This window comes from Toxorhynchites rutilus, chromosome 2 (genome assembly GCF_029784135.1).
Source record: "Toxorhynchites rutilus septentrionalis strain SRP chromosome 2, ASM2978413v1, whole genome shotgun sequence".
In the NCBI taxonomy this organism is placed as follows: Eukaryota; Metazoa; Arthropoda; class Insecta; order Diptera; family Culicidae; genus Toxorhynchites; species Toxorhynchites rutilus.
In genome coordinates this window covers 97,271,010-97,296,544 of record NC_073745.1, presented here as the reverse complement: position 1 = coordinate 97,296,544, position 25,535 = coordinate 97,271,010, and the positions used below count along the sequence as shown (strand labels likewise).

Sequence of the window (25,535 nt, the reverse complement as noted above, 5' to 3'; positions counted from 1 at the left end):
CCCTTTAAAAATATTTTTTACAAAAAATTTTCAGCTCTTTCTCCAAAACTCGACATTATAATATCATATTATTCTCAGACACAATTCTCGTGCAATATTTCTCATCCACTTGCAAATAACATGTTTCTCTGTTTGCATGGAATAAATGTTTGATACTGAAAATATGATAGAACGAAGACAGTCCTAAATCGGACAATTTCTTCCTCGAGTTTTGCTCTTATCATCAACATTTTTATTTATATAGATTGAGGACGATATAGGAGTGCGTTTTATCACATTAAAATACATTTCCACTTTCGAACGAAGATCAATTTCGTTACCGTAAACATCAAATGGACTAAAAAACTCTTGTCAATATGTAATTGTAGTACACGTGCGAATTGAATTTTGTCGAATTTTCCCATTTTACTTCAGAGTTTTTCGAAAATTTTCATTTGTTATGTTTGGTTGAAATATGTGCATTGTTTTTATGTAATCCCCTCTCCTTTCCAGAGGAGAAAGGGATGTCATACAACCATAGAAACAATTTTCGTACCCAAAATTGACTCAATTTGCTTGATTAGTTCTCGAGTTATGCAGAAATTTGTGCTTCATTTGTATGGGAGTCCCCCTTTAGAGAGGGGGAGTAGTGTCGAACTACCATTGAAACGTTTATCGATCCCGAAAACCTCTAACCGTTTGTTCGATATATATATATATAGAATTGGTGTTATTTATCATCCCAGCCAAAAGGGTTATTCAGCACTGGATACTTCCATACGCAATCGAACGCCTTGCCAAGATCAGGTGATACCATTACACATTCATTTAAGGGGAGACCCCAGTCTGGAAAATCAAAAAAAACGAATTTTTGTTTTTTGCATTTTTGTGAAGCTTATGTCCTCAGAAATGTTGTCCTAAGAGGATTTTTGGATATTTGATTTCATTTGAAAGTTACAGCCAAAGGCATGAAGTCACCTCAAGGGATATAGTATTGCTGTGCGGATTTTTAAAATCGTTTTTCTCGAAATCATGATTCTTCAACTGGTGGTTTCGAATTTTCAAAAACCCCTATGTTTTTGGTATTGTCCTTATGTTTTAAAATATTCATTGGAATTAATTCTGCAACACCCCGTTGCTTCAGAACCGATACTAGCAGCAAAGTACCGATTTCACATCTTCAAATATATCTTAAACAATAACCAAAATACCCAAATCACTTCATTTTATTCCTAACACGAAAAAAAAACACGAAAAATCATTATTTTCCGACCTTCCAGACAGGGGTCCCCCCTTAAGGGTTTTTAGTGTAGTATTATTAGTATTTATTTAAGTATCTTTTAATTCATAATTAGATTCTACACGGTTACATCCTTTCTGGTTATTTGAAACAAAAAAATCGAACAGATTCTAAATCAGTAAAGATGTCGCTATCACACGAACCTCGAACAAATTCATTCATTTCCCATTCATTTGTGCCCAGTTTTGTATAAAATCTACTACTGGTTGAAGCCTTTATTTGTTCCTTTTGCGGACACTCCAATTAAAATTAGAACTATATTGTTCGATTATTTTTCATTTGGGAATTCTTGTATTTTGTTTTGTATTTATCACAAGAAAATATTTATATGACTATAACTATATATGACTATATATCTGACTATATTATTATAATAAACAGTGTTGCTAAATTTCATGAAACCTTTTGATAGAGAAGCCTTGGTGATGCTGGTCAAAAAAAGTTCTCCATGTTTAAACGAAAGTCTTGTTGAAATCAAGTGATTCCACTACAGATTATTGTAATGAAACATAAATATCAACATAAATCGACAGGGAAGGGAAATTCCGTTGATTGTGGGCATGTAAGTAAACTTACAAGATGCCTGCCTTTCGAATGTGCAATTTCGACCATTTCGTTATCCCCCATTGAATACATCATCGATTAGCCCGAAAATCGTAATTCCACGATTCAATTATCGGAAATCTCAAAGTTCGCTTACCGCTTACACAGCCGTTTCGTGTAAGTGAGCTTGATGCTGTGATTTTGGGAGCGGGCTGAGGGGGACGACACTCCGACGGAATGTAATGCTCTGACGGTACGAACTTCGGGAAGATGGGTTCCCGTGCTGTACGGACGTCCCTCTCTCCCTGCCGGGGAACGTGAAGAAAAACATGTTCATGAAAAGTTATTTATTCAACCATAAAATTGGAATAATTTCACGCTCGTTTCATCGTTGAGCTGCCACAAATGTATGCGCATAAATGCAAATTGGTGCAAGCCAGTGCAGTTACTTCTGTCCCGACCGAGGGGTCTGTCGAGTACAGTTCGGTTTCTTTCGCAGGAAGGAGTTTGTCTATGCAAAGCAGCCTACAGAGTGGAGTCTGGAGTGATATATACATACAGAGTTTGTCGGTCACTGAAAGCAATTCATCAGCAGTTTCGACGCTCTAGCGTTTGGTAAGTTGGTTCGCGCTGAAACTCCAAATTAGTGAACACAGCTTTTTTCTTCGAGGTTCGTTGTAATCACCAGCTGTCGACATGTGCGTCGTGGTTAAATTTATGGCGGCATGGGAAACTTTGAGTGAAAGTATCTAATATAGTAAGCTGATTATGTTGAAATTTGAATTTTTCTCATGACATCGAAATCAGCCAACCTTCTTCTGGAATTTTCACGACGAGGTGAGTTCCACGGGTTTCACATTTATAATTCAATGGTTATCCCGGCAAATATTTGTTGTTTCGCGGCTGCAGACAATTTCGCCCCGAGTTGGTAGTACTCAACGAGTGTTTACCTTGGAACCTGCACATTACAAGTGGAAACGGTGGTCTGGCCCGAGATGAACTACAGTCCGTATGTGAGAGCCCACTCTACCGTTTCGGAATTCTGCACGGTATTGGACCATTATGGGGAGCGGCGTCAGTAGAAGTGTGACTGACATAAGCAAATAATTTCAGCAAAGGCGGACGAAAAAAAATCTCTCCCACTCTGACGACGTCAACAACTTTTTTCCGATTTCCTTCGTTCCTCATTGGCATCTCTGGCAGCCAGAAGGAAGCCGGATTGGAGGACACGAAAAATGCTTGGATTTGCTTTCTCGTTTTCATTTCGTTGATTGGCTCGACAGCAAGTATGCAGACGATGTCTTTCGTTTTCTCTGTATTTACTTTGAAGAGAGAAAACATTTTCAGTCGCTGCGGGTCCGTAGGCGATCGGATCGGAGTCCTTTCTCCGTGTATAACCCCAGAGATGCTATAGGGTTGGACTCGCCGGATGTCACCGTGGAATGTCAATCTCGTGATCAGCAGAAAGCAGTTCGCCATGCACTGGCAAGGAAAACTAAGCAATGTGCAACTTTTTCTTTCCACAACTTGCGGAGACACAAGAGTGGTCAATCTGTGCGGAATCCGATTCGGCATTTTGATTTAGGGGGTGAGGAAAAAAGTTATTCTTAAATTGATATTTCGCTTCACGGGCAACCGATTCGCACTTTGTTGCGGCTCCGTTTCTGCAAGAAGCATTCGGTTCAATTTAAATCTTCCTCCAACTTTGCGAGCACTTATTGGAAATTGAATTCTTTTTTTGTGTAGAGCAGAAAAAAAAACTTTCTCTTCAGCTCGCTTTAAGATAATACAATCGCTTCGAATGCAAACAAACAGCCTGAATTCCACAAGAAAGTAAGACAAACCATTATCGAGCTTTGAAAAATTATACACCCTGTCAATTTCGAACTATGTGGGTCGACTCTGTGTTTCCGTTTGAGAGCCCGAGGAGACATCCGTGGTTATTGTTTTTCTCATTATCCTATGGCTGTTTTCAGCATCCTTATCAGCGACATTTTTTCACCCCAGAGGGTACATTATTTTCCATCATTATGATGTACTTCTTTCGTCAATTTTCGGTGAAAGGGTCGCAGTTCTGTTTTTATCTTCCAGCAAACAAGTGTGAACAATAGGTAGCTTTCGCTATTGATACTAATTTTTTTTCCCATTTTGGCCTGATAAGCTGTCTATTGTTATTGAAAAACACACTCATCCTACAATTTGAGGTCTTTGTTACCGTCATGTTGAGTATGAAAAAAGGAAACATTCATTGTGGGTTGCGTGTCACCTTAAGATTAACAAAAAAATCGGATTATTTTTTGCCTAGATTGACTGTTTATGATTCTTAGAAATCGTATCGAAACAATAATTTATTTTGACACGAAGTTAATACCTTTTGAAAGTCACAAAAAAAATCTCGATACAGGACGGATTCGATTATATACAGTCTTGGATTTCTTTTCACTGTATATAATCGAGTCAAAAAATTTTTTTTAGTCGATTCAAATACATATTTTTTGGTTTATTGTATACAAAAGATGAATTTAATTTTTGTTTCATCGTCATAAAGTTAGAAAACACCTTTCCCACATGAATAAAATAAATTCATCCTGAATTTCTTCGAAAGTGATAGACAATCATATTTGATGAAAAAAATCCTTCATACGTTAGAATTTCAACAATGCCAGAGTTATAGAACTTCTGTTTTGTTTCGGACTCCGTTGCGTCAAATTGGCTTTACATTGAAAAGTACGCTACATAAAAGGATTCTGTTGCTTCCATTTGAAAGCTGAGAAAATTTAGTACAGGATATAGTAGTGGAATAGTGGAGTAGTGGAATTGATGGATTTTAATGACATTTTGGAAACGAAAAACTTGAAAGTTATATTAAAATATTAAAAATCAATGTTATTATTAATTTTATCCCAAAAATTCAACCAAATTAAACCTCTCTAAGCGCTTTACAATTTACACCCACCTTTTATCTTTAATTATTGGAATATTCAAAACTACTTTTCGGTTTGTGGTGCGATAATAATTCATTGATTTGTTCATCATCGAAGAGGTAAGTTTTGATTCAAATAGAAATATTCTAAATATAAATTTTGTAAAACAGTACAAATAAACCAGTTTTTGGCATTGCGATACAAAATTTCGAAATATTTTTTTATAGTCGGTCCTGGATTAACGGCAGTGTTGCCAAACGTACAAAATTATCTGGAAAGTTACAGTTTTTTTGGTTTTTTTTTTTTGGTGCAGATTACAGATTTTCATTATAAAGTACAGATTGGTACAGATTTTTTCTGCGTGTGAAATTTCAATCGAAAATTTTATTGAATGATAGAATGTAATCTAAAGTTAGCAAGACTATGTATAAGCATCATCAAAAATACGAGTGGTTTGAGGCTAGCAAATGTTAATGTACAGCGTTGATACGTACTAGTATTTGTAGTAAGTAAATCTAGATATAAAGTTAGTAAGTAAATATAGTATTTTGTAGTAAATAAATGAGTATTTTTTCATATTTCATGATTTTTCTCTAGAATGAATAATTCCGATGGTACAGATTTTTTGAAGGAAAAGTACAGACGAGAAATGTTTTTTTCTCTTCAGGTACAGATAAAAAGGATCATATGAGAGCTGGGTGATGAGATAAATGGATTTGCTAATGACTCAGTGTTCAAAAAATTGTGGAGGTATACAAAATTTTTGAAAATTTTCTTCTCGATATATTGTCCACACCATCTACGCACAGCAAGATTAAAAAAAAATACATCTATATACATCTATAATGACTTGACCTAAAGGGTGTGTCACATCAAATTGCATCACGAAAAAAACGCTGTAGAAATTCGGCCAGTAGACCGATTCTTTTGAAAATTTTAGACAGTAAAATAAAAACTATTAAACAACTTTTGGCATTTTCCATTTTTCATACTTCGAGCCCAAGCCCGTATGCTCACACCTTCCTCTTTACCCCGTCCATAAGGTACTGTACAACGTCAGGTTGTAGTTTTTTTTTGAACAGAAATCCATTTCCTCTTGAAGTCCGCCTCCGATTTGACAACTTTTGGGTTCTTCCGGAGGGCCTGCTTCATAATCGCCCAATATTTCTCTATTGGGCGAAGCTCCGGCGCGTTGGGCGGGTTCATTTCCTTTGGCACGAAGGTGACCCCGTTGGCTTCGTATCACTCCAACACGTCCTTTGAATAGTGGCACGAAGCGAGATCCGGCCAGAAGATGATCGGGCCCTTGTGATGCTTCAATAGTGGTAGTAAGCGCTTCTGTAGCACTCCTTAAGGTAAACCTGTCCGTTTACCGTGCCGGTCATCACGAAGGGGGCGCTCCGCTTTCCGCAAGAGCAGATCGCTTTCCACACCATGTACTTTTTGGCAAACTTGGATAGTTTCTGCTTGCGAATCTCCTCCGGAACGCTGAATTTGTCCTCTGCGGAGAAGAACAACAGGCCCGGCAGCTGACGAAAGTCCGCTTTGACGTAGGTTTCGTCGTCCATTATCAGGCAATGCGGCTTCGTCAGCATTTCGGTGTACAGCTTCCGGGCTCGCGTCTTCTCCAGCATCTTACCGATGTCCCGATGTGACAACTCCGGATTCTCGAAATGAGTGCGCAGGATTAATTCACGACGCTCTTTTTCGTTCGACGACATTTTTCCAAATTTACGAAAAATTGACAGTGAAGCATGGCCAACGTGATCTATACACTCTTATCTGATTTTAAAGCGAAAGCTGAAGATATAATTCCTAAAAATTAAATTTCTACAGCGTTTTTTCCGTGATGCAATTTGATGTGACACACCCTTTATATATATGTATGTAGGGGGTTTTTGGGGCCGGGGGAGGTTTTCATGATAGTTTGAGACCCCTCCCCCTCTCTAAGGAGGGCTTCCATACAAATGAAACACAAATTTCTGCATTACTTGAGAATTAATCAAACAAACGAAACCAAATTTGGCATGTGAAGGTTTTAGGGTGCAATAAATGTTTCTATGGTGGCAAGGTACTCCTCCCCCCTCTCTCAGGGGAGGCTGCCATACAAATGAAAAGCAAATTTCTGCATTACTCGAGAATTAGTCAAGCAAATGCAACCAAATTAGGCATCTAGCGGTCTCAAATGATTCTATGCTGGCTAGATATTACGGGCTAGGTTGCATCGAAAACCTCTATATATTTATAAAATTAAAATGACAGATCCAGGCAACCATTGAATATGAGCAAATGAACTTTTGTCCTTCAATATGTTTTGATGTTTATTTTTTCCACCCAGTGTCATTTTCATCTTGATTATCGGAAACGTCAGAACTGAATTTCATTTCAGCCAAATAAATATCAGCTGTTGTTAACTTCTAACCTGAGGCTGCTGTGTGCGGTTGGGTTTTGCAGTTGCCGGATGCCGTAATCCTTATGAAATTCCCGATGTCGCAAATGACTTGACGGTTGCTAAAACCACTCGTTGTATCCATTCTGCATATGCCGTTGCTACCGTCTCGCCAAGTAAAATTTATTTTGAACATAAATTCTCTGCCAGAACGAATATCGTTTCGGATGTGATGAATATCAATTTGTTGCTTTTGATATCCAAAGTATAAATAACAGCGAAGTTAAGAACCCCACTCAATGTCGCATTCATTCATTATAGCAAATTTGCTCATGCAACAGCGATATGAACAAAATGAACTCGTTTGTTATTGTCATCAATATCATGAGGGCACCCAGATTCCTATATTTTCGAGCGGTTATAAGCACAGTGTCGATCAAGTGACGAAAAATGCTACAAAAGTGCCGGAATTTTACCCCGCCTTGCCACCCGCAGACAGCACTGCCCTAAGCTTCTGCTATAATCACAATAAAACTACACGAATTGAGCGAATCGCTATCACAGCAGCCTTTTTTTTCCTCATTGAACTGTCAAAACACAACACAACAGTTTTTGGAAAGAGAAACGATTTTTGTAAGTATTAAAAATTGCTTTTATTTTCAGTTTAAACTCAATTTAATTCGTTTCAGATTGGCTTGATCACGCTCCCGAACTGCAGAGTAGACAGATAGGACAGGTGAGTAAGTTTATTTCACTGTTCTATCAGAAAAATCTGTTGTATTGGTCGGCAGAGACATAGAGACAGTTGAATTATTAAAATAATTGTGCCGGATAATTTTCCCGTATCCAGGGATGTGACCGGAATAAATATTTGTTATCTGATAACGAATATTTATTCCGGTAATATAATAAAAATAATATCGTTTCTATAGGCTATAATATTTTATATACATGTATACTATTTATTATTTTTATTTCAGGTTAATTTCACATTGCCTTTTATTGCTCCAGCTTCAACAGGCATCATAGTAAATACAGGTGAGTACAATGATTTATTTTTGTTGCTTAGTTTTCATGTTTTTTGTTATGAACGGAATCGACCTAATAGTAAAAACGGTTCCTTGTTTCTGGTTTTTTCTAGACCAAGGAATCGTTTTTGTTATCGTTCCTATTATCTCTAACGTATAATGTACTTTCGTATTAATTATTTCATTTATTTTCAGGTTAATCCCGCATTGCCTTCCACCGCTCCACCGACAGCAGGCATTCACATCAATATTATTATATACTACACATACTTTTAACATGAATATATATTTAGATGTACATTATAAAACTAAGTGAATAACCGATAAGTTGATGATTGTATTTCAAGTTGCAATTGTATTTAAGTGTAAATTGCTTTTTCTAGAAATAAAATACATATTTTTTATCAACAGTATTTCTTTCATTACATTTTATTTTCATTTCCTTGAAAAGAAACAGAGCCATAATAAGGGTCGAGCAGTTTTGCGTGTGGTCGACGCGGTGCCAGATTGGCCCAATGTTGGCTCATAAGTGGTTGTCAAATACGAAGGGTAGGTCGACAGAATCATTGCAAAATGGCACGATATCGGTACCGTTATCGACACCATTTGTTGGAACCAATTTTGCACAACAAAGTAGACTGGGCAGTGTGTTTCAAGCTGAAAAAAGTCAAGTCAAAATCATATTCGTTTCTCGTGAATATATGTTGATATTCTAAGACACTGCTCTAAGGTAATAAATCTCTCTAAGGGGGAGCTGCCATACAAATGAAAAACAAATTTCTGCATAACTCGAAAACTAATCAAGCAAATGAAGCCAAATTTGGCATGTGATTATTTTATGGGGCACGAAACGTTTCTATGATGAATAGACACTCCTCCCCCCGCTCTAAGGGTAGAAGAAGTGAGGGGTCTGTCTTTATTCTATCATGTTTTCTGTATCAAACATTTATTTCACGTAACGGAGAAACGTGTTACAGGGAAACTTCGATATAACGTACCCTCGTTATAACGTACCCTCGATATAACGTCACTCGATACAACGTACATTTTACCTCGATATAACGTACACATTTCCAAAGTGTGAAGGAAATTTTTTTTCAATACTTTTTTTCTGATAGAACAGTGAATTATCCATATTGTGATGCTAAAACAAGTTTTGTGCCTTCAATCAATTCCGAAATACAGCTGGTTTTGTGATTCCGGATTCTAAATGAATCAAGCTTTAATCAACAGTACGAAGGGAAACATCATGAGAAAGGCTGGCTTCGTCTTCTGATTGAAGTTATTCATTAACTTTACTAAAACAGCAACACAATAATGTATTATAGACTACGTTTGTGAGTACTTTATTATGCTTCGATATAACGTACAATTCGATACAACGCACAATTTTGAAAGTGAAATGTACGTTATATCGAAGTTTACCTGTATTTGGAAGTCGTTGAAAAATCTCGAACGAGAATTGTGTCTGATAATAATCTGATATTAGAATGATGAGTTTTGGTAGAAGTATTAGGAATTTTTTAGTAAAAGGTAAATTCAACGGGGTCGATTAGAATATCAATCAATGAAAAATTCTGCGATTGGACTCATGACCTTGCGCTTAGTAAGAAAACGTGAATATTTTAAGGATTGATAACAAAAACATATTTTGGGCGGGACGAAGTTGGCCGGGTCAGCTAGTTCGAAAATAAAACCAAAACATGAGTTTAAGTTTAATCCTCAAAATGATGTACACTGAAGTCGCTTTTTACGCGGGGGATACGTGCCGCGTAAAAGAAAACATTGCTTTGGAAGTCCGTGTTGGGGAAGCCGGGCTAATAAAAACTTGGAAGTTTGGGCGTTTAGATAACGCTTGACATTTTACAGTTATTGAATTGTTTATTTCATGAAAATTGTGATAGACGCGTTGAAATATTTCCTATCAAACGATGCAAACATCTTTCCGATCTATTAAGAAACGCTCGAGTTATAAGTATTCGAAATCTTCCATTTTTTCTTGCATGTTCGGTGTTTAGGTTTTCATTTCACCCCCATATATTCCGGTTAGAAGTCCCACGTCGGAAACGCGTAAAAAAGAATCCAGTGTATTGATAAACAACGATTGAACTTTAGATCCAATTTTGAGAAAAACAGAATCTCTGTAAATCGATATGATACAAATAAAATCAAGCTGAACGAGTTAGCTACAGTTAACCGGTTAGTTACTTACAGTACAGTATCTAATCAACACGAAAACGGACCGTTTGTACCATATGCATGCAGTGTTCTATAGGACTGAAATCAGATGATTTCGGTTTGCAACTCAAAAAACTGTCATGAAAGCAAACTGCTGAAACCACTCTCCGCAAACGATCGTGCGGTGCATCAGAGCAGCTGTTCTTGGGAAACAAAACGACAAACCGCATCTGAAGAAAAAAGGTAAATAACAATAATCACTTTACGATATACGTTTGTTAGTTTTCCAGCTGTTTCTCCGTGGTTTAGTTTTTCTGCTGACTCTTTAGACTGCAATGATTCGCCAGTTGCAATATAATTCTGCCTCGAGATGTTTTTTTTATACCGCATTAATTCAAGAAAGAGACAATTCACTAGTGGTAACCAACAACGGTTGTATGGAAATGTGCTGTCTTGGAAATTTCGACAGCATAATTCTCAAATGAATAGTCTCATACTCCAAACATCCTCATCGCTAGCTGAACTCATCACTTCCAACGAAAAAACTATGGATGGGTTATACCTATGGTATAACCGCAAGGTTGACGTAGGATTGCCGTTGACTTAGTAATCAATTGTATTTCTTCAATTAGCCATAATTCCACCTCGGATGTTCCTCATTGGGTACGATATCGTCGCTGCGCAGAGCTATCTTTTGTGGGTATTGATTAAATTATTGATTAAACTAGTGAATGAATGAAACTATCTACGAATTTAATTGCAAACAAATACCAATTTAAGTCAATTCATGCATTATGGAAGTAGTTATCGCAGCAAATAGTTATCAACACTTTGCCTAATCATCAAACGGTATGCGTAGAAGTTCAGTGAGCTGGCGACATGAAGAGATATCTTTCAATGCAGTCTTGAATAATCGAGCCAAAGCGTTGCGAATTCCGGAGTGTAAAAACGCATGGGGGTATAAAAGTATTGCCGACCTGAATGTATCTGCAATGCCGATTTTTCCAACTTCTTGGTTTCGGAATTTGTATTGGGAAAGCAAAAATGCAAGCGAGTACAAAAGAACACGCAGCGTGAATCTATTTTGCAATACCGATTTCCTGAGAAGTCTGTGTTTAGGAAACATTCCAATTTCTAGATACGCAAGCGAGTACAAAACTACCCACTGCTTGCATCTATTTTGCAATGTCGATTTCCCCAGGCTCCATGGTTTGAAGTCTGTGTTAGGGAAACATCCATCCATTCCAGCGATCGTACATCAACCGTTGCGCAATCATAACTGAGTGGATTTCCGAGCGGCACTTATATACCGATTGGTGTGATTTCAATAGCCTGTTTTGAAAGCAATTTTAAAGCTATTGAAACAAGTTTTTGGATCAAAAAGTAACAAGCATATAACGCGTAGACGTTTTGACTTTCGAGTGAAGTGTTTATCGTATCGTTTCATTCAGTTGTTTAGGAACTATTAAGGCTCAAAATCTCGTTCTCTGGTGTAACGCTTTTGTTTTCAAAACTTTGAAGTTACACCACAGTATAGAAATGAAAGACGTAGTCCTACGTCAAAAGAACGCCGAACAATCGGTTAGCTCGGTAATTCAAACGCTCCAAATCCCTCCTCACTATCGGAGTCATCCCCCCTCCCCCCTAATAGCAGCGGAACCTTGGCGGGGTGGAAACAATGGCAAACAAAATTCCAATTTAATTAAGTTTCTCAAAGTCATTTTCTGTTTCTTTTCCTGTCGTTGGGTTTTCTGTATAACTGGCTGTGTTCCTCCGTCTTGCGCTTTGTTCGCAGCATCCATTTGCACAGCGAAGGAAAAATGCAGCCAAGTGCATTAAGGAGCTTCTCGGCGATCTCTCTGTCTTCTGTTTCTTTGCCCGGTTGCTCCGGTTGTGCATGGGAAAACGCGCGCCGGAAGTCATTTTCCTTCTCAGACAGCTGGTGAACAACAGCGCTCGAAGGCGAAAGGAAGTAAGCGCCGCTTGGTTCGCTGGAGCGAGCGGCACCGAAGGCGAAACCGGGAGCAGCCGCGGGTATACGAACGCCTCTTCTCGTGAAATTTATGAAACTGTTGTTCGGAAGAACACGAGGAACCAGTAAACTCCCTGCGGAGTGGGAAGATCTACCGGCGTGTTGTACGAAACACAATACATAATTAGTCGAAATTAAATTGAGCTGCTGTTAAATACGCGAAAAAGTGGTGTGTGTGCGGTGGAACGGAAACAGAATGCCACTTCGTGCTATTTTTCACCGTTCCCATTGATGTATTTTTACATAAATCTCTCCTTTCAACAACGATTTGGTGACCATGGTGAGGTGGCAGACACGACGCCAGGGCGGAAATTAATTTCGTTGCTGAGATTGGTGCATCGAAATAATTAGAATCTGGCGGAGCTGGAGCACAGAACGGTTCCGGACGGAAGAAACAGCCGCGGCCTGCGTGCTTCATTTACGACTTCGTGACAGCGGCACGGAGCAAGCAAAAATGCAATCATTTGTTATCTTCGGGTCTGAGAGAAATGTTGAGTAAAAGTTTTAAGTCGCCATGAATTTGAATACGGTTTTATATGATTGAGGTTCCTTTTCGTAGTTGATCTTTTATCTCCGGAAAATAACGTTTCTATTCTGAATTTCATATCGTGGACGACAATTTTATTTTTCTGAAATGATTTCAGCTCTGTAAATAATAGAATTTTTGAAAAGTTCTTTCTATGGTATATTTTTGATTGTATTTAATGAACTTAAGAAATATGAATAAGATTTTTTTTTCAAAATTCTAGACTAGAATACTCCTTTAATAGAATAAGGGTCTCTATGGTAAGGTACACCGAGGTAAGTTGGAACACGGGATAGGTTAAAACGGAAGCCATAACTTTTACTAGAAATGATGGATTGACGTGATATATTTTTCTGTAAACTGTACCCTTGGAGTGCCAATGAATGTATGGGAAAAAATCGACCATAAAATTTCAAAAAGATACCCTATACAAAATGTTTACCACCTCGAAAAAACACCCTATGCCAAATATTTCAGCTCAATCGCACTTAAGAGAGAATGGCGCTAAGCGGTCAAAGTTTGAGTTTTTTGAAAGTCGAAAAATCACCCAAGGGGGGAGTAAAGGAAATCGCGTTTTTCGAAAAAAAAAATTGATGCCAAATGTCTTAAATTGCATGAAACGTTGAGATTTAGTGTCATCTCGAATTTTGTTTTGTCAAAAATCTACATTCTGGAACTTTGTTTTTTTATCGGAATACGAGACGGAAAGCATGATTCCGGGTGCCTATAAAAATAGTTACCTCTATTCGGAACTTGCTGTGAAATGTTGATTTGCACGATGATATACCCTATGCAAAATATTAGTCCCAGAGTGTCGATTTTTGACAAAAAAATTTTTCGAGATGACACTAAATCTGGAGGTTTCATGCAATTTTAAAACATTTGACATCAAATTTTTTTTTCGAAACCCCCGATTTCCTTTTTCCTAAGATTTGTTTAATATGCTATACATTAGAATCGCCTGGTTTGTAAATGGTTAAAATACATGACAACTTTAAGCGTTTCCATTTTCCCATATATTTGTTCTGTCCATATGTGTGCTTTCCCGAAGAGAGCTATCAATAACGAGCAACTTATCGACGAGCAACGAAGGGGAAATCGTAGGATTCAAAGTCTCTGTGTATTCACAATCCGATCGGCCTGGGTTCAATCCCAGCTGGCGTCGTTGGGATTTTCTGAGGCGAAAAATCTCTGGTTACGTCTTCCTTCGGAGCGGAAGTAAAAGAAGTTGGCCCGGCTCATGAGTTGTTGAGTCTGATAGGTAGGAACAGGTGGAGTCGCCTCCCTGATGTCGGTGATTGGCACTTAAGTGGCGGAAATAGGCCGACGAAAAATAAGCGAAGATAAAAAAAAAAAAAGTCTCTGTGAACAAAGGAAAAGAAGAAGAATGAAGGGGAATACTTGCCTAGCGTATAAACAGTGAATCTCGCTGAGGCAAACTTTCATTCGGCATCGGACTGTTGAGCAATCCAGTTCTCTTTGCTTTCGCTGCGCTTCGATCCAAGATTGGACCCAACCAGTGGTAATTCAACTTGGATATCGTTGTGTGGTTTTTCCAGTTCGTTTTTCGCGTTATTCGTATCGTGTGTTTTTCTTTCCGCAAGCTGTGTGGCATAATTCAGTCTCTTTCCAAGCAGTTAACATTGGGCTTCGTTGGTGCCTTTGACATTGCATGAATGCATTAAACTGACGTTATGGCGAAGCAGGCATTAAGGTTGTGCGCCAAAAAATCCTTTGGGAAATACCAAGCATCTTGAATGTCGTATTCAAATGTTATAAGTTATTTGGGTTCGCGTGCCACTCGCAAAACTGCCTTCAACTAGGATTGCATTTGCGCTAATCTTAATCATAATGAAGCAATGCTACTGTTTTCGAAGTTGTTGATATTAACAAAAAGAGTTTATTTCGCTTGTTTAGTCATCAAGAAAGTAAATGTCGTTCTGGAATTTTGTATGTGATTAGGTTTCGCTTGTCAGTAGCAAAACTACCTCCACTAAGGGTGACAGCTGTGCTTATCGCGAGCATGAGAAAGTAACTTTTGACGTAGGACTACGTCTTTCATTTCTATACCGGGGTGTAAAATCAAAGTTTCGAAAACGAAAGCGTTACGCCGGAGACCGAGATTTTGAGTGTTAATAGCTCCTAAACAACTGAACGAAATGGTATGATAAACACTTCATTCGAAAGATAAAATGTCTACGCGTTCTATACTTGTTACTTTCTGATCCAAAAACTTGTTTCAATAGTCTTAAATTTGCTTTCAAAACAGGCTATTGAAATCACCAATCGGTATATAAGCGAGCGCCGCTCGGAAATCCACTCAGTTCTAATTGAACAGCGATTGGAGCATGTTGTCGCTGTTGTGGTGAAGCTCTTCATTTATCATGAAAGCGCGGATGAACGGTGTCACCAAGAGCCTGTTTGTGCACCTTAGGCCAGAAGGGAATCCATCAGGAGGAGAGTGATGCCACAAACGGTTCCCCGGGAAGATCTCGAAGCAGCCGCTACACATACACACACACATACACGCGCGGAATTCTTTCCGTTTGGATGCCATTCAGCATCGAGAAAGATCCGGAAAATAATCTGCCAGTTCCTCCGGGAATTTAAAAATACATTCATGTAAAAGAGTTTATTTGAATGTTTTCTATTCATGTAACACTGTGACCAAATATGTTTCAATCAAGTGCTATTAACAGATGGTTATCGAGTTAGCATAAACCACTGGTGGGCTTCCAGTATCGAGGAAAATGTGGAAATATCTAATCGTTACTGAAAATAATCTGCCAGTTCCTCTGGGAATTTAAAACTACATTCATGTGAAAGAGTTTATTTTAATGTTTTCTATCCATGTAACACTGTGATTTTTGTGATTTTTCAATCAATCGCAATTAACAGGATAGCTTCTGAAGATTATTCTTCCCCATCAGTAGGATATTTCCGTATCCAATATTGGATCCATAAAACCTTGTGCCTCCAACGTAACGCTCTCGTTTTCGAAGTTCTCCAAATATTCATTCATTCAGAATGAATTCAGATTCAACTTCAAACAAATGATCTCTAAATCAACGATAGTCCTACGTCACCCTTGCGGTTATACCATAGATATAACCCACTTCCTGTTTTTTCGAGACCAGTAATATAAACAGAAGAACAGTAATATAAACAGAAGCGTTTATTTTTAGAATAGCGAAAAATGATGAGAAGTGTTTATATTCCTAGTAGTTTCAATATATGGCTATGTATGCATGCAATGGCGAACGCTTGTTTGGCGCTTGGTTTACGTTGTACGAACGATGCCTGAAGGTACAATTCCACTGAGGCAATACTAAATAACATGTGGCATGATATTTGATACTTGCAAGTGTTGTAATTGTTGATGTTTCCTCGCGGTGCCAAAGATATATTGATGTAGTTATGAGATGTGGAATAATGGTGCTGGTGCAACATTTATTTAATCGACTGTAGCCGAGTCTATGTCAATTGCGATAAAGGCCACCGGAATAGCGTTCGATGTAAATTTTAAATGCATTGACATGACGTAAATTGCAACATACGATCAGCTAGTGTATTGTTCGGCGAAGGCAAGAATGAATGATCAATCAATTATTGTTCTTTTTCGTGAGAACAAACACCGTCTTCGTAGCAGCTGACTTAGCAGCTTCAAAGCTGTAATTTATTATTTCAATTAGTTACAAATTCAGGTAAGTATTCTAATCTTACATTTCAGTTTTCTTCTGTTCTTTTTACAGGTTCGTTTAATCCTGGATGGACGATTCCACATTGATCTCGAATTCTGTAATTTTCCACTTACTACGTAGCACTACACTACAATATTTACTCACAAATTCTAAATATCTATCTACTCTTTTAACTCCGATATAAATACTTTTTCCACCTGTTTAATTTTACTCAAAGAACTTGATGCAAACGCTAATTCACTGGTGCAATTGTTTTTGTTGTTTACATCTATACGTCATACCGTTCACTTCGCCCGACAATGTCGTTTCGCTCGTGAGGGTTCGGCTAATCGGTTCACCACCTTTTCGCCGCAACGAGGGGTATCGGCGACATCCCCCGCCCCGTGAACCATTTCCGTTCCCGAATCATATACGTCCGACTTCTTGTAGTTACCTTCTACATCTAAAACCGCTAATTTAACCGCAGGTCTGGCGAAGACTCCTCTAGCTGTCTGAACGGTAGCCCGTCTCACCTGCCCAGATTTGTCTGGAAAGGTTTCCAGTACGCGTCCTCGCTCCCAGCTATTCCTCGTGTTTTCGTCGACTATCACGACCAGATCGCCAGGTTTCATCGGCTTCACGGCTTCGAACCACTTCGTGCGTCGTGTCAACATTGGGAGATACTCCCGTACCCATCTACGCCAAAAGTCATCCACAATATGCTGCGCCAGCTTCCAGCTGTCACGAAGGATGTTTCCACTCACAGGATTGGCGACTGGTTGCTTGATGCCGGTTGATCCACACAGCAAAAAGTGATTTGGCGTGAGTGCCTCATCGTCTTCCATATCCAGGGGAACGTAGGTCAACGGTCGCGAGTTAATAATCGCTTCAGCCTCCAACATTATCGTTTCCAACACCTCATCACTTGGATGTCGTGGACTTCCCGATATTGCTTTCATCGCCACTTTCACGGACTTGACCATACGCTCCCACGGTCCTCCCATGTGTGGAGCTGCTGGAACGTTGAAGTGCCACTGGGTATTCGCGTTGGTGAATGTGGCGGCACAGTCCTCAACGATGTTTTGTATTTTCTGCTTCTCCTCTGACAACTGACGATTGGCTCCCACAAAATTCGTGCCATTGTCGGAGAACACTTCTAGTGGAGCACCACGTCTGGCAACAAATCTCCGGAAAGCCATCACGCACGCGTTTGATGAGAGACTGTGGGCCAACTCCAGATGAATAGCCCGTATTGTGAGGCAGGTGAATAAGCAAATCCACCTTTTCACAACACTGCGGCCGACTTTGACTTCGAACGGACCCATGTAATCAACACCAACGTAAGTAAACGGTCGGATGAATGGTGTTAGACGTACCTTCGGTAGCGGGCCCATCAGCGGAGGAACGGGAGTCGCTTTTTTCACCTTGCAGTGCTGACAACTTCGGCTGACTTTCCGTACGAGAACTCGAAGTTTTGGTATATAAAACTTCTGTCTTATTTCATTGCAGACTGCTTCCCCGTTGGCATGCAGGAACCGTTCGTGGAAAGAATGACCCAAAAGCGAGGTGATACGATGTTCTCTAGGTAGTACTATGGGATATTTCACTGCGAAGGGGATGGTCGGGGCGTTCCCGATTCGACCTCCTACCCGAATGACTCCGCGTTCATCCAAAAATGGAGCCAACGACTGCAACGGACTTCCCTTTTCAATGCCGCGTTCGCTTTTCAGCCTATGAAACTCCTCCGAATATCCCTGTGCCTGTACCTGGCGCCAAAGCGTGTCTTTTGCCTTCACAAAATCATCCTGATTCAGAACGTGCCGTGCATCTCTTTCGCCGAGGGTTCTTCTCCAGATTCTCACGGCCAGGTAAACATAAGCCAAAGTTCGGACTAAGCGATTCCACTTTGAAAAGCGTTCGACGTTGATGATTTCTTCAGTTGTTTGGTGTACCGCTACCACTCGAAGTTCTTCGCTTGCTGCATCCGCTCCATTCACAACTACTGACTGCCTAGGCCACATTTCTTTCGGTTCTCGTAAAAATTGTGGACCTTCGAACCAACGGCTTCCTGGATCAAACGATGGTCCCGAATTCCACTTAGTGGCATCGTCTGCCACGTTGTACTTCGATGGTACATAGTACCATTCATCCACGCTGGTGAGCGAAAGAATCTCCCCTACCCGAAATGAAACAAACTGGTGATATCGGCGACTATCCGAGCGAAGCCATGCCAGAACTGTTGCCGAGTCCGTCCACAGAAAGCGCTTCCGAATATCAAGGGTGAGTGCTGAACAAACATTTTGCAACAAACGTGATCCCATCATGGCAGCTTGAAGCTCCAAACGAGGTATTGAGAGCGTTCGAAGTGGTGACACCTTTGTTTTTGCTGCTACCAACGAACACAAGTTCCCCCTGGTGAACGATATTCTAAGATAAGCTACGCACGCACAAGCCACTACGCTTGCATCCGTGAAGACGTGGATTTCAATTTCGTCAACCTCCTGTGGTCGAAGATTTCCGAAGAAGCAACGAGGAACTTTCACTTCGTTGATAGCCGCATACAGTGCAATCCATCTACTCCATAGATCATGTAGTTGTTGTGCAATGGGCTCGTCCCAGTTGGTACCCGTTCGCCAGATCTCCTGCATAAGTATTTTGCCCTGCACCACAAAGTGTGCCACGAAGCCTAATGGATCGTACAATTTCATCACGGTACGTAGAACTTGTCTCTTTGTTGGAACTGCTCTATTTTCACCCATGATTCCATCCAACTCTGTCTGTTCGAAGGTGAAGTGATCCACTGCAGGAACCCACACAACTCCTAAGATACGCTCATAGACTCTATCCTTTTCTAGGTTGAGCAACTTGTTGGTTGGCGATCCATTCTCCCCTAGAAGATCAAGCACCTCCTGCGAATTGGATGAAATTTTTCCAAACTCGAAGCCTGCGGCTGCATGGACCAACTGCACTTGTTTGACAAGCTGCACAGCTTCTTCCACCGAATTGACACTATCTAGAAAATCATCCACGTAGTGGTTTTTGATGATCGCCTTTACTGCTCGAGGATATAATTCCAGGTAATCGGAGGCATTTCTGTTCTTAACAAACTGCGCCGTACACGGCGAACTGGTTGCACCAAACATCGCAACGTTGATCACGTAAACCTGGATTTCAGCGTCTGGACTGTCTCTCCATAGAAAGCACTGTGACCATTTATCTTCCTCTCGAATGAGGATCCTCAGGAACATTTCGCGAATGTCAGAGCACACCGCAATCTTCCCTTCCCGGAATCGTAACAAGACTTCCACCAAAGATACGAGGAGATCCGGACCCTTCAGTAGCATGTCATTAAACGACACTCCGCCAGCCTTCGCAGCAGCATCCCACACCATTCTGATCTTGTTCGGTTTCTTGGGATTCGTTACGACACCTAACGGAAGATACCACATTCGCTGTCGACTGATGTTTCTTAGTACTTCTGGTGGCACTTTGCGGACGTACTGCTTCTGTTCGTAACTATTGATTTGTTCGTTGACTCTTCTACGCAGCTCAGGATCCTTGGCCAATCGTTTCTCCAAGCCCTTCAACCTACTCATTGCCATTGGAAAACTATCCGGAAATTTTACATCGTCATGCCGCCAGAGTAAACCCGTCTCCATACGAGCTCCTCGTCTCACCGTTGTTGCTTCTAGAATACTGCGTGCCCGCTTGTCCTCTTCGGCTTCTAGTTGCTTCGTCACTACAGCCTCCTCCACTGCGAAAAACTTTCGCATAGAGTCATGAAGGTCGCAATTGCTCATCTCACTGCAAGCGTGGACGTGCAGTTGTTCGAAGGACCCTTCGTTTCCCGAGTTCCTTCCATACACGCACCATCCTAATCGAGTTTTTGTTGCGACTGGTTCACTGCCGGTACCTTCACGAGTCTTCAAGCTTGTGAGAAGCTGAACGTGCTCTAGACCTATAATCATGCCTGGCCTGGCATCGATATAACTGGCCACTGGAAGTCCTCGCAGATGCGGGAACGTACTACAAAGCTCCACGTAATCCAACGTTTGACTTGGGAGTCCCAGCTCCCGAACCGTTCGCACATTACCTAACTGGAACATTTCCTTCTTACCAGCCCCGGATACGTTCACACTTAACCGCCTGGATGTCTTCTCATGCCAACTGATCTTTCCTGTCCAGCTCAACAACAGGTTGTCTGGTTCACCTTCGATACCCAACAGTGATGCGATTCCTTCTTCTAGCAACGTTGAAGACGATCCATCATCCAAAAATACAAATGTTTCGACTTGTTTTCCGTTTCCATAGAGCGTGACTGGCAGATAACGGAACAGGGAAAAGGATTTCATGTGATGATGATACTGGTGAACAGTTTCGGTAGATTTGGTACCGTCGGCAGCACCGTTGCGATTACTGTGAAGCAGCATATGGTGTCGAATACGGCAACCGTCCACTCCGCATTCCTTTTTTGACCGGCATGGCCATTTACGATGCGGTATCAAGCACAGTCTGCACAGATTCTTCTGCCTCATTGCCTTCCAGCGGCCTTCGACGTCTAATGACCGGTAACTGTAACAGTTGGCGATCTGGTGACCGTCTTTATCGCAGTAGGAACACGCTTTCGAAATGCCTTCTTTGCCTTCATCCACCTTCTTTGGCACCACTGGTGACTCATTGGCATGAGTGAATAACTTCTCCTTCGGCTTCGTCCTATCCCCTCTAGGTTGCTTGTGGTAGTTTTGTGCCGAGTCGACCCCGATGCTCAGATCGGATGCCAGATTCACCAGCCCTGACATGAAATTGTTGAATGTCTCCAGGTTGACGTTCCCGAACGATTGCTTGTAGGTCCCCCATTGCAGTTTAAGCGAAGTGGGTAGCTTGTCGATCAACTCCTGGAGCAGCATCGGATTGCATAAATGCGCTTGTTGGTCGGTCAAAATAATGTGATCCACGAGATTTTGAATTACTAGACCGTACGTGACAATAGTGTTCAAGTTGTCCGACTTTGGTGACGGAACGTTCCTGACCTTCTTCAGAAGAGAACTAATCAATGTTTCTGGCCTACCATAGAGCTTACGCAGCGTTTCCATAACATATGGAACAGATGCCGGTAGGAGCAGACGACTCTTAACTGCCTCCAATGCTGAACCTCCCAAGCAACGCTGCAGCCTAGCTAGATTCTCGGCATCCGTATATCCACAAACCTCCGTCGTGTTCTTGAACGAACTATAGAACATAGGCCACTCCTCGGGATCCCCGCTGAACTTCGGCAACTCCCGCGGCATTACTTGCCGGGCTGCCAATTGGGCACTAGTTGGTCCTACCGAAACGATGGAAGAATTGAACCTATTCACGTCTGTTCCCGGCATCGTTGGCAACACTGAAGGCATAATCACCGGCCTTGTTACTGGATACGAAGCAGAAATTGGGGGGAAAACATTCGGATTGCTTGGAATTCCTGGAAACGAACTAACAGTAGCAGAGATCAATGGTGGATACCCGGGTGGAGCCCCATTAGAGACCGAGGGAAACGACAGATACGGCATTGAACTAGCAGTGCTTCGATCCAAGTACTGCTGCGGATTTCCATATACACCACTATAACCACACTGAATTGACGGAACCAGCCCAGTTGCACTAGAAACCATAGTATTCATTGCAGGGTACGCGTAAACCGGTGCAGTTCCCAGACTGATAGGAGGATTTAGGATTCCCGCCCAAGAAACATTTGGAATCTGTGGTACAACTGGCACTATCGAAGCTGTAACTGTTGGCGTAATTTTTCCAGACGTAAATAATTCTCCACTCGCTGTTGTCGCAACTGTTACTGGATCCGTTGAAATCAAAGGAAGATAGGATTTTATTCCAGGTACCGTTGGCACTACCAAGGATTCGTAGGATTTTGCTAGAGCTGTGACGCTGCCACCAGGAACAGGAATAGTCGGATCCGGGTACAGCATACCCTGATTCAATGGAGTAGGGCTGCTAGAAGATCCTACCTTCGACGAAACAGTCATCGATTGTGTGACTCTGGGATTTGTTTGGCTGATGTTTGGAACCGGCAGAGTAACCTTCTCTCCAGGCGTTGACGATTTTAGCTGCTCAGCTCCGCCTACTTTGGCTTCCTTACTAAGCCATTTCTCCATCCGCTCACACCTATTCTTCCCACTTACTCCGCTTCTTCTGCTTGACGAATCCTTTTCATCTTCTATACGCATCAATAATGCATACCTCTGCTTCAAGTATTCCTGCTCTTCGTCCAGCTGCTTTAACTTGGCTTCTTCTTCCAGTTTACGGATCCTTTCTTCTTCATCCGCGCGCTTCTGCTTCAGTTTCCGTTGATCCTCAAGCAGTTGTAGGCTGAGCTGCAATCTCTGCGATACTCGACTGCTTTTGCTGACAGACGACTCATTAAACGATACATCAGACTTCGCTGCACCCTCACAGTCTGCCAGACAATCGCTGCACTTCCAACTCTTATCCGGCTCCGCAATGGATTCGCCAACACCTGCGCAGTTAAAGTGAACCCACGACTCACAAGCATCACAACACACCATGCCTTCCTGCAAATCTGGACGATCGCATTTCTTACAATACTTCTCCTGATTTCCCGGGACTGTATCATTTCCCGTAATTTTATTCTCGTCCGACATATCGAGATCAATCTAATAGACCCTAACTGTATTAAACTACTCTGCTATCTACTAATTTTGATTTAGCTAGCAGCAGCGAATCTCGCGACCGGTGGAAGTGACAAACTTAAACTAAGTGCACTGACTTTATTTGCTGCTTTCCTACTCCGGTTCGTGTTTCCTTTCACACTCTGGACTCGCTTTGGCTCGGGTTGGCTCTTCAACTATAGGTCTTCTTCAAAATGTCCCTCTTCCAGGGCAGATAACCGCAACAACAATCTCCAACTGGCAGAAAATCATCCAACTTCGGATGAAATCTTTGAAGAAAATGTTCTTTTTCGTGAGAACAAACACCGTCTTCGTAGCAGCTGACTTAGCAGCTTCAAAGCTGTAATTTATTATTTCAATTAGTTACAAATTCAGGTAAGTATTCTAAACTTACATTTCAGTTTTCTTCTGTTCTTTTTACAGGTTCGTTTAATCCTGGATGGACGATTCCAGATTGATCTCGAATTCAGTAATTTTCCACTTACTACGTAGCACTACACTACAATATTTACTCACAAATTCTAAATATCTATCTACTCTTTTAACTCCGATATAAATACTTTTTCCACCTGTTTAATTTTACTCAAAGAACTTGATGCAAACGCTAATTCACTGGTGCAATTGTTTTTGTTGTTTACATCTATACGTCATACCGTTCACTTCGCCCGACAATGTCGTTTCGCTCGTGAGGGTTCGGCTAATCGGTTCACCACCTTTTCGCCGCAACGAGGGGTATCGGCGACAATTATAGTCAACTGATTCTACAAAGAAAAAAACATCTCAGAGAGTATTCTACTAAACAGCTCTTTCTAAAATTTCACAGCATTATAGAATAATATCCGAAGGTATAAACAGGCGACTTTTATAAAATAACAGCGAAGTTCTACGTCAACAATGCAGTCGTATCTTGGACACAACCTCCTATAATTTTTTGTCGTTCGAGAAATCAATCAAACATTTTTGCACGTAGACTCAATTGGTTTTTATTCAAAATATCTTCAGAATTGCGCGTCAGATAATCAAATGATGATGATTAAATGTGGTGATTATGAAAACTAAACCGAACATTCTTTTTTCCACATAGAGGTTTAGAACTCTGAGCATTTCAACTTATCCCATGTTTTCTCAAACCTGGAATTAATTGAAAGAGTAGTGAGAATCGACTATTTTATTACACTTTAATGCAGGTTATAATGCGTGAAATGTTGCCGGACGTTATTTACAGATGATTTGAATGAATGAATGAATAATGATAAATGTTACTCTCGGTACCGAAGGCGCTATAGTTTTTTATATTTTTTCTGGAAAGCTGAGGATTTTTCACATAACATATCTCGAAACCAGGGAGGCGTTTTTTTCGTTTTTGAGTTGATTTTCCAAAGTTACCCGATGGTCCAAAAAATCATTTCCCCTTTTTTCCCAAAAATTACTTGCTTCAAAAATTTATTACTTTTGAACTACTGGACCGATTCAGATGATCGATATATCAAATAAAAGCCTACTAGCTAGCTTTTTTTTTTAAATAAATAACACATTTGCCAATTAATTGGATTATAATCACATACATCCAGTCTAGTCGCATAGAAATGTTGAACGAAAACTGAAAACATGTCAACTTTGAAAAATCATAACATGAAAACGAAAAATAACACCTCTGTGGTATTTGAATATAATATGTGAAAAAAACTCAGCTTCCAGGAAAAAATATAAAAAAATATGGCGCCTTTGGTCCTGAAACGATGTACGCTATAAAAACAAATATAATCAATAATTACGAACACAAAATCCATGTTTATTCAGAGTGTGATATTTTTTTTAAATAAGACTAGCTCATTGGCTTTAATTTGATATATCGATCATCTGAATCAGTACAGTGGATCAAAAGTAATGTTTTTTTAAAGTGGAAAAAATGGGAAAAAATGATTTTTTGGTCGAAAAAACGCCTCCCTGGTTTCGAGATATGTTATGTGAAAAATCCTCAGCTTTCTAGCAAAAATATAAAAAGCTATAGCGCCTTTGGTCCCGAGACTATGAAAACAATTGAAAACGAATACAATCAATAATAACGAGAGCAGAATTCAAATTTTCTGCAGGTATAGTATTTTTTCAAAAAAGACCAGGTGATTGGCTTTAATTTGATATTTCAATCATCTAAATCAGTTCTGTAATTCAAAAGTTATGATTTTTTTTTCGTTTTTGGCAACAATGCGAAAAAATGGTTTTTTTGGACCACCCCAAAATGGAAATGCCCACCCTAACAAAAAAATTGAAAA

At 40.4% G+C, this 25,535-nt stretch overlaps 1 protein-coding gene and 1 long non-coding RNA gene across 2 annotated transcripts; one reads left to right on the top strand and one right to left on the bottom strand.

Annotated features, from left to right (window-relative positions):
• Positions 1–7,610: 7,610 nt before the first annotated feature.
• Positions 7,611–8,576, top strand: LOC129771901 (uncharacterized). Its single transcript, XR_008742501.1, has 4 exons — positions 7,611–7,768; positions 7,825–7,871; positions 8,116–8,173; positions 8,359–8,576. It is a non-coding gene; the product is annotated as an uncharacterized LOC129771901 (long non-coding RNA).
• An 8,308-nt stretch (positions 8,577–16,884) lies between these two features.
• On the bottom strand, positions 16,885–23,235 carry LOC129765967 (uncharacterized). The gene has a single exon (XM_055766425.1). It carries the CDS (start codon positions 23,233–23,235, stop codon positions 16,885–16,887), a length of 6,351 nt encoding a protein of 2,116 aa, XP_055622400.1.
• Positions 23,236–25,535: the final 2,300 nt, after the last annotated feature.

What these genes read in the sequence shown, in the direction of transcription:
- LOC129765967 (XM_055766425.1), bottom strand. Translation starts at nt 23,235, where the DNA reads ATGTCGGACGAGAATAAAATTACGGGAAATGATACAGTCCCGGGAAAT.